The sequence below is a fragment of the Hordeum vulgare genome, chromosome 2H (assembly GCF_904849725.1).
Source record: "Hordeum vulgare subsp. vulgare chromosome 2H, MorexV3_pseudomolecules_assembly, whole genome shotgun sequence".
Taxonomy (NCBI): Eukaryota; Viridiplantae; Streptophyta; class Magnoliopsida; order Poales; family Poaceae; genus Hordeum; species Hordeum vulgare.
Genome location: NC_058519.1, coordinates 660,973,609 through 660,983,834, shown reverse-complemented (window position 1 = coordinate 660,983,834; position 10,226 = coordinate 660,973,609). Strand labels below are relative to the sequence as shown.

Here is a 10,226-nt window from a genome sequence, read left to right as displayed (position 1 = left end):
GGAGAGTAACTTTACTAACCCACTCCGTTGGAGATGCAATGCTCTCGGATACTATATGGTAGGATGACTACTGTCTTAATGTGTTTTAAAGCTTATGTGTAAGCAAGATGCTGTCCTACAGAGCCATCTTTGGAGAAACACACCTATATGAGCTTGACTGCTCGTCACAGTCTATGAGATTTGGGTGATCTCTAGTAAACTCATGAATAGGCCAGGAGTGTGACTAATATGCTCCACCCGAGGGGTCACCTTTGGCAGCCTAGTACTAGTAAGACTTGTGGTGAAGCTTATTTACGCCAAACTGACAATTCAAGGCATAGTCCATTGTTCAGTTGTAAAGGAGTGTAGTTGCTTGCTCTAGGTGAAGCTCAACCTTAATAGGTCTTCACTGAAATGCCGGTATATTAAAACAGTGATTGGAACGAGGGAACACGATGTGCCCTTGAGATCTGGTGGGGGATTGTTGAAATTGTTGGATTATGCCCTAGAGGCAATAATAAATATAGTTATTATTATAATTCCTGTATCAAGATAATCGTTTATTATCCATGCTATAATTATATTGAATGAAGACTCATTTACATGTGTGGATACATAGACAAAACACTGTCCCTAGCAAGCCTCTAGTTGGCTAGCCAGTTGATCAAAGATAGTCAGTGTCTTCTGATTATGAACAAGGTGTTGTTGCTTGATAACTGGATCACGTCATTAGGAGAATCACGTGATGGACTAGACCCAAACTAATAGACGTAGCATGTTGATCGTGTCATTTTGTTGCTACTGTTTTCTGCGTGTCAAGTATTTGTTCCTATGACCATGAGATCATATAACTCACTAACACCGGAGGAATAATTTGTGTGTATCAAACGTCGCAACGTAACTGGGTGACTATAAAGATGCTCTACAGGTATCTCCGAAGGTGTTCATTGAGTTAGTATGGATCAAGACTGGGATTTGTCACTCCGTGTGACGGAGAGGTATCTCGGGGCCCACTCGGTAATACAACATCACACACAAGCCTTGCAAGCAATGTGACTTAGTGTAAGTTGTGGGATCTTGTATTACGGAACGAGTAAAGAGACTTTCCGGTAAACGAGATTGAAATAGGTATGCGGATACTGACGATCGAATCTCGGGCAAGTAACATACCGAAGGACAAAGGGAATGACATACGGGATTATATGAACCCTTGGCACTGAGGTTCAAACGATAAGATCTTCGTAGAATATGTAGGATCCAATATGGGCATCCAGGTCCCACTATTGGATATTGACCGAGGAGTCTCTCGGGTCATGTCTACATAGTTCTCGAACCCGCAGGGTCTGCACACTTAAGGTTCGACGTTGTTTTATGCGTATTTGAGTTATATGGTTGGTTACCGAATGTTGTTCGGAGTCCCGGATGAGATCACGGACGTCACGAGGGTTTCCGGAATGGTCCGGAAACGAAGATTGATATATAGGATGACCTCATTTGATTACCGGAAGGTTTTCGGAGTTACCGGGAATGTACCGGGAATGACGAATGGATTCCGGGAGTTCACCGGGGGGGGCAACCCGCCCCGGGGAAGCCCATAGGCCTTGAGGGTGGCGCACCATCCCTTAGTGGGCTGGTGGGACAGCCCAAAAGGGCCCTATGCGCATTGGAAGAAAAATCAAAGAGAAAAGAAAAAAAAGGAGGAGGTGGGAAAGGAAAGAAGGACTCCACCCACCAAACCAAGTAGGACTCGGTTTGGGGGGGAGTCCTTCCCCCCTTTGGCTCGGCCGACCCCCTTGGGGCTCCTTGAGCCCCAAGGCAAGGTCCCCCCTGTCCCACCTGTATATACGGAGGTTTTAGGGCTGATTTGAGATGACTTTTCCACGGCAGCCCGACCACATACCTCCACGGTTTTTCCTCTAGATCGCGTTTCTGCGGAGCTCGGGCGGAGCCCTGCTGAGACAAGATCATCACCAACCTCCGGAGCACCGTCACGCTGCCGGAGAACTCTTCTACCTCTCTGTCTCTCTTGCTGGATCAAGAAGGCCGATATCATCGTCGAGCTGTACGTGTGCTGAACGCGGAGGTGTCGTCCGTTCGGCACTAGATCGTGGGACTGATCGCGGGATAGTTCGCGGGGCGGATCGAGGGACGTGAGGACGTTCCACTACATCAACCGCGTTCACTAACGCTTCTGCTGTACGGTCTACAAGGGTACATAGATCACTCATCCCCTCTCGTAGATGGACATCACCATGATAGGTCTTCGTGTGCGTAGGCAAATATTTGTTTCCCATGCGACGTTCCCCAACAGAAATTAGTAGTGGGCCTTAGGCCCATAAGAGAATTTCAGAAAATCTCCAAGGGCCCATGTAGGTGGTGGCATGACAAGGTGGTGGTGGGAAGTTTAGTCCCACCCCGCTAGTGGAGAAGAAGTTGGACCCCTTTATAAGGGTCTCTCTTCTACATGCTATTGGATAGTGAGAAGAGAAGGAGCCCTCGCGCACTCCTCCTCTGCCGCCCGCCTCGCCACGCCTCGTCATGACGCGCCGCGGGTTGCGGGAATGAGCCGAGTCGAGCTCATACCTATGCGCTTATTTTTGTCGGTCAGGAACGGAGAATAGTAACGGACACGGCACGATCCGAGACGTCGGATCGTGGGATGTTACTGACTCGGACGTGGGTTTAGCCCATGTCTCTCCACCCAGCCGCCTATATAAGCAGGTCTAACGCCAACCCTAGCCGTCATGAGAATCAGATCACATCTGCCTCACGCGTTCGTTCCTTTTGCTGCCGCTGCCGTCGGCGACTCCGTCCCGTTTACCGCGTACACGGTCGACGGGAGAGGAGGCCTCCGAAACCCCGCCTCTCCGGTTCCTATACGGGAGAGGGGCGATTAGGTTTTTGGGGAGCGATCACGCGACTGCTCGCCTCCGTCCGTCTTCTTCGTCTGCGTCCGCGTCGCCCTCGTCATCGCCATGTCTTCACCATCCAAGACCGATCGTCTCGCCCTTGAAGCTGGGAAGAAGAGGGCAGAGGATGCTACTGCTACGGCCGTGTCCACCGCCAACGCTGCTGCTACGGCCAACTGGCCTATTGGAGGGTATAACTCGTTTATCGCACTCATGTTCGTTTTGATCCTAGCAGTACTACTTGCATGCATAGATGTATCAACTATATGCGTAGTATGTGCTAGGTTAGTTCATGATAAGTATATCATTACTCTAGTCAATGCCATGCTAGTTATTATCTCGTGGATTAATATGCTCGGAAAATTGCCTATTTACTCAACAATCCAAAAACCTAATATGTGTAGGAATTTTTCGAGTAATGGTTTTGCTGCTGCACTGAAATCGGACAAGTTTGCCGGTACTTATTTCAAGCATTGGCAAACGAGAACCACCTTATGGCTCACGGCTATGAACGTGTTCTGGGTAGCCGGTATCACTCCAATGGGAACGATCTCTCCTGAACAGGAGAAGATGTTCGCAGAGGCCACCATCCTATTCCTTGGAGCAGTCATAAGCGTGATCGGAGATAAGCTGGTTGATGCATACTTACATATGCATGTTGCCAAAGACCCGTGGGAGGCGCTCGAATCTAAATTCGGGGCCACCGATGCTGGGAGTGAGATGTATGTTATGGAGCAGTTCCACGGTTACAAGATGGTTGACAACCGTTCTGTATTGGAACAGGCTCATGAGATAATATGCATAGCTGAAGAACTTGAGGTTCTTAAGTGCAATTTGCCGGGCAAGTTTGTCGCGGGCTGTATAATTGCTAAGCTCCCTAATTCCTGGAGGAACTTTGCTACTACTCTGAAACATCAGAGGCATGATTTCTCAGTAGAGGACATCATCGGCCATCTAAGTGTTGAGCAGAACTCGAGAGCAAAGGAATCCAATGAAAAAGCGGTGGAAAGATCTTCTGTTGCCAATATGGTACACCAGAGGAACTTCAATTCCCACAAGCCCAAGGGAAAGAATTCTGTCCAACAGAATACCGACTTCAAGAAGAAGGGAAAGAAGACCTTCAAAAAGAATAAGAAGGGAGATGGCTGCTATACTTGTGGTTCAGGGGAACATTGGACGAACAAATGCCCAAACAAGTACAAGAAGCCGGCGCAGGACTCCAAGTCTGCCAATATGATTGTGGGCAACAATGAAAGTGGTGCATCTGGGTACGGCAATTTACTTACTGTATTTTCAGTTTGTCAGTCCACCGGTTGGTGGATGGACACGGGTGGAGATATTCATGTGTGTGCTGACATATCATTGTTCTTTTCTTATCAGGCCACCGGTCGCTGGTCCGTATTGATGGGGAATGGCGTGAGTGCTTCTGTTCTTGGTGTTGGCACGGTCGATTTGAAGTTTACTTCGGGAAGGATCGTGCAGCTGAAGAACGTGCAGCATGTCCCCGCCATCAAGAAGAATCTCGTTAGTGGCTCCCTTCTGTGTAGAGAATGGTTTAAGTTGGTCTTTGAGTCTAATAAAGTAGTTATTACGAAATATGGACTTTTTGTTGGAAAAGGTTATGAGTGCGGAGGTCTGTTCCGCCTTTCCCTCGCAGATTTCTGTAATAAAGTCGTGAACAATATTCATTCGAGTGTTAATGAATCTGAAGTTTGGCATTCACGTCTTTGTTACATAAGTTTCGGTGTTATGTCGCGGCTAGCAAAACTGAATTTAATCCCAACTTTCACTTTAGCCAAAGGTTCTAAGTGTCATTCGTGTGTGCAAGCAAAGCAACCTCGCAAGCCTCATAAGGCTGCAGAGGAGAGACACTTGACACCATTAGAACTCATACATTCTGATCTTTGTGAGATGAATGGTGTGTTGACTAAAGGTGGAAAGAAATACTTCATGACATTGATAGATGATTCCACTAGATATTGCTATGTGTATCTGTTAAATACTAAAGATGAGGCTCTACACTACTTTAAAATGTCATGCTATTTATTATCCCGTGGATTAATATGCTTAAAAAATTGCCTATTTACTCAACAACAACTACGCTTTTCTATGTTGAAAAAAGCTAGAGGTCGTAGTTCTGATAAAATAAAAAGAGCCGTGGGTGCTCCCGTTGAGTACAACTGACAATTAACATACAGCTAACCAGTATGGGGAAAATAATTCCTTGCACCTTCTATCAAACCATTCCTTTTTCATTGTGCCGAACTGAGTACTTGTGCAATTTTTGGACGATGTGTCCTTGAAGAAACAGTTGCATTTCGTCTTGTTATTACTACCCCTGTTTTTTTTACTCGGTGTATTAGATTTCTCCGAAGTAAAATTTCTACAGTTTAACCAACTTTATTATATAAAATATTAACATTCACAATACAACATCAGTATCATTATATCTATCATGGAATCTATTTTCATATTATATTTATCAGGTGCTGTAGATGTGGATATTTTTCAACTTAAATTTGGCCGAAGTTTATAAAATTTGACTTCAAAAAGATATAATACCAAGAGTAAGAATAAAGGGAGGGGGTATTATTTTAGCAATATAAAAGCAGATTGTCGGAATATAGCTGGTGTTATTTTGCCTTCGGTTCAGAGGAAAACAGTAACATCGATTTGCTTGCCTTTGGATGTCCCTGTTGAACAACTTGGTTGAAACAGAGCACAAACAGAGTCAGTATACTCAATCTTGAGATGGTTGGACGCCAGCGAAGATGTGACAACATGATTTTACCAAACCCATAAATACAAACAATATTTCACCAGGTTGAACAATCTCGATCAAGAACACAAGACTGATTGGTGGCGTCGACACAGTAGACACCAATTCAGAATCCAGCCCAAATCAAACAAACAGAGGAGGCCTTGAGCATAAAGAATTGTAGTACTCCTACCAGATAAGATGCATTGAGCACTCAAGCTAGCTGCTGGTGGTAGCAGAGAGCAAAGCCATCAATTTCCATTCGGCTCACTATTCTTTTATAACATTCGTCAATTACAAATGCCATCCGCTTAATACTACTAGCAGATTTCGTGTTTCCTACCTACGTACTGAACAATATGGACCCATTTCTGCACACAACCTCGACTGGTCCTGCCGGTGATCACTCAGTGCTGCTGAATCCTCTTGTGGTTGTTGTTGTACGTGTACGAGCTGGCGAGCCACACGAAGAGCACGAGCTCGGCGGCAGAGAGGCCGGCGAGCAACCAGTAGAAGTAGTCCAGGTGCGCGCGGTTGAGGTTGTCGGCGAACCAGCCGTCGCCGCCGCCGGTCCTGGTGACACGGTCGATGAAGGAGATGAGGGCGCTGCTGATGAACCCACCGATGCCCATCACGCTGAAGTAGAGCGCCAGGCCGAGGCTGCGCAGCTCGCGGGGCATCTGGTCGTAGAAGAACTCCTGCAAGCCCACCACCGTCAGCACGTCCGCCACGCCCATCATCGCGTACTGCGGCACCAGCCACGCCCAGCTCATCGGCACCGTCGCGCCGGCGTCGTCCACCAGCCCGTGCTCCCGCGCCGTCTCCAGCCGCCGGGCCTCCACCAGTGCCGCCACGATCACCGCGCTCATTGACACCACCATGCCCACGCCCACGCGCTGGAGCAGAGTCAGCCCCGACGGCCTGCCCGTCGCGCGTCCCAGGGCCGGCACCAGCACGCGGTCGTAGATGGGGACGAACAGCAGGATGCTCGCCGGCCCCATCGTCTGGAGCGCCGCCGGTGGCAGCTCCAGGCCGCCGAAGACATGCCGGTCCAGGGTGCGGCCCTGCTTGTTGAAGAGCGTCATGATCTGCGCGTACGCCACGCCGTACGCCAGGCACGCCGCCCAGATCGGCAGCAGCCGCAGCACGCCGCGCGCCTCCTCCGACTTGGCCGTGCCATCCTCGTCCTGGCATCCTTTTGTAGTACGGAAGAAGCTCGAGCTCCTCGCGAGCGCCACGAGGCTGCGGCCGAGGCGGGCGAAGGGGCTCTCGGCGCCCGGGGTGGGCGCATACATGCGGTAAGTGGGCGTGCCGGAGAGGAAGACGGCGAAGGCGCAAAACATAATGGCGCAGAGCATGCCGAAGCCGATCCCCCAACCGACGTTCTCCTGGATGTAGCTGACTGCGGCGACGGCGACGGAGATGCCGATGGCCATGGAGAAGTACCACCAGTTGAAGAGGGAGCTGCGGGACGCGCGCTCCCTGGGGTGGTCGGCGTCGAACTGGTCGGCGGCGAAGGCTAGGCCGCATGGCTTGTCGGCCCCCTGCGCGAGAGGAATGAGGTAGAGCGAGGCGTAGAAGAAGGCCACCTGCAGCGACGAAGGGCGGGAAGAGGAATGGGTGTCCCGCGCCGAGAGCGTGGACACGAGAGTGATCATGCCGTAACCCTGCATCAATGCAAACATTTTTTGTTTATTAATTTGGTTAGTGCTGTTTTTCTAAGCGTTTAATAGGCAAACCCAAACTATAGGAATTCTTTTTCTTTTTCCGGCCTATATATAGTTTTAAAACCATATTGGAAGTTGGTTAATGTCGAGGGAGAAACTAAACATAAAAATCTTGTTTCACACCAAGAATTAAACTAGTTTTTCGTCAAACTGACAAGTTGACCCAGGTAACTTATGCACTTTGTTGACCAAAGAAATGACTCACGGTTAACACAACAATATACTACATTAGGGCATCTACAGCAGGGCGCCCAAACCGGCCAAACATCTGAGCGGCCCGTCGGGTCATTGGTCGCTCATTGCTCAGAGGAGGAGGAGGAGGAGGAGGAGCCCAAGGAGTACCGTACGTTGGGGACACTGATGACATGGATCTGCGCACGAAGCAGTAGGCCATCCTCAATTCCATCCTTTTGGAGTCGGCTATGGGGCCGGATGGCGTTGTGAGATGGATCCAGAGCAGGCAACGGAGGAGGCAAATATGCTCGCCTACCAGGATGAGTTCGAGGAGGAGGATGATGAGTTGGAGCCCTCCCACTCGCCCAACATCGATGTCAGGGACATGTCCGACGACAAAAACTAAGATAGTACCTAGTACATAGGATTTTTTAATTTTCTACATGTTTTGTATGAATCTAGGGGTTTAAATATGAAAAATTCAGATGTGAACGAGCAAATTTAAGAACTAATAGAATAAAGTATCAAACATGTTCTAGAAAAGGCAGTAGTGTGTCGAATATAAGTAGTTGTAGAAATGTTCGAAATTAAAAATCCAAATTTTGCTACATCCACCTCCTCCCTATTTGCGCCACCACCCAAGCCTGCCCGCCTCGTCTCCTATGCTCTCTCACGCTCTCCGGCATCACCATGGCCCTTGTTGCCGCCACTTTCTAACAAGGGAGCGTCGGGTAAATCCCCTTGATCAGGTCCGGGCAAGGCGTAAAGCCCGGATCGCCGTGGGGCTACCTCCGGATGTAAAGGATCCGGAGGAGGGGGAGGAGGAGGAGGAGCGCCGAAGGAGTACATTGAGGACTCTGGTGACGCAGATCTGCGTGCGGAGCATCAGGCCATCCTTAACACCATCCTTTTGGCGTCGCCGACAGGAGATGAATGCAGAGTAGGCAGCGGAGGAGGCGCATATGCTCACCGACCAGGATGAGCTCGAGGAGGATGAAGAGCCGAAGGCCTCCCACGCGCCTAGCATCGATGTCGGATACACTTTCGACGACGAAAACTAGGATAATACATAGTACGTGGGATATTTTATTTTTTGCATACTTTGTATGGATTTAGTGGTTCAAATATAAAAGACTCTGATGCGACGAGCAAATTTGAGAACCGTGGACACGTCCGAACGCGTCTACATACATTTCAAGGCTCGAATTAGGAAACCATGGTTATAGATGCTCCTACTAATTACTCAGTTGCTCTCAGAAACGTTCATCGCGATGGATACCACTGGTGTTCAAGTACAACCACGACAAGTACTCCCTCTGTCTTAAAATATACATAGTTCAGAAAGAATATTATATATATCTAAAAAAGAAAAATGAATAAAGTATCAAACATGTTTTAGAAAAGGCACTATCGTGTCCAATATAAGTGGTTGTAGAAATGTTAGAAATTAAATATCAGAATTTTGCTACAGTACAGTACTACTCCAGTACTGCATTGCCCAAAGTCAACATCGCTGCTGATTCTTTGAAATGGACCTAGCCTAGTTGGATGATCCCACACGACTCAGGGACAATTTCCAGCCTAGCATTAGCAGGGCGACGACCAGATCCATCTTATTTTACAACCGCGTGTCTCACGATGTGATAGTGATGGCATTTAGCATGATGATGATGATGATGGTGGAGCAAACAGAGAAGCAAAATGAGGGAAAAAAATTAGCGTACCAGGACGTAGAGTGTGCAGGCGAGGATGATGGAGCGGTAGCGGCCGAGCCAGGAGTCGGCGACGAAGGCGCCGAGCAGCGGCATGAGGCAGGCCGTCCCCGACCATGCGTTGACGGCGGCGGCCGCGGCGGCGTTGGAGTGGCCCAGCGGCCCCGTCAGGTACGTGATGAGGTTCGACGACACGCCGAAGAAGGCGAAGCTGCCGGCGATCTCCACCACTGAAATCAAACCCATGCATGCCGGATGCGGATCGATCTCAACAAGACTGCTACTCGACCAACGAGCAGGGGAAGACAGAGCGCGTACCGCAGACGAAGAGGGCCGAGCGCCACCCGCCGGACCCGCCACGGCGCACGGGGCGGCCGCGGAAGTCGGAGACGCCGGCCAGCGGCGCCGCCTCCTCGTCGTCTTCAGCGGGCTGGAGGAAGGGGGCCTCCGCGTCCGCCATGGCCGCCACCTGCCTCTCTCCTCTGTTCTCGACTGGTTTTGTCCTCTGCTCTAGGCTGGCTGGCGGGCGGGCGGGCTGGGGATCTGTCAAGGCGCATGTGTGCGTGTGTGTGGGCCGGCGACCGCTTAGCCTTATGCTGTTGTCTCGCCCCGTTCTGCTCCACATGTGATGTGTGTGTCCGACAGGTCACTAGTCGCGGCGCCTCGTTGCACCCGTGCTTGGAATAGAGCAAGATATTTGTTGCTGCTGTCACTGTGATCCAGTCAGTCAGACGTGTCCATCCCAAACTGCCAACCGATCGACTAGATTCGCCTCGAGTTAAGTAGTCTCTTTTGGATGCTTGTTATGGGCGTGGAGAACTCGTCAAATGATTCTTCCTTTCTTTCTAACGAGTACCCGGGCCTCTACATCATGAGATGCACCCAATGATTTTATTAACATTTTTGTTTCGGTACATGCCCACAAAACTTAGAAGAAGAATAGTATACTCACGTCGTATTGCACATT

At 49.6% G+C, this 10,226-nt stretch overlaps 1 protein-coding gene across 1 annotated transcript; it reads right to left on the bottom strand.

Moving 5' to 3' along the window:
* Window positions 1-5,901: 5,901 nt before the first annotated feature.
* Window positions 5,902-9,894, bottom strand: LOC123428541 (protein NRT1/ PTR FAMILY 5.10-like). Its single transcript, XM_045112763.1, has 3 exons — window positions 9,578-9,894; window positions 9,272-9,489; window positions 5,902-7,313 (listed from the first exon to the last, which is right to left on the bottom strand). The coding sequence occupies exons 1-3, from the start codon at window positions 9,882-9,884 to the stop codon at window positions 6,054-6,056; spliced, it is 1,785 nt and encodes a 594-aa protein (XP_044968698.1). The 5' UTR covers window positions 9,885-9,894; the 3' UTR covers window positions 5,902-6,053.
* Window positions 9,895-10,226: the final 332 nt, after the last annotated feature.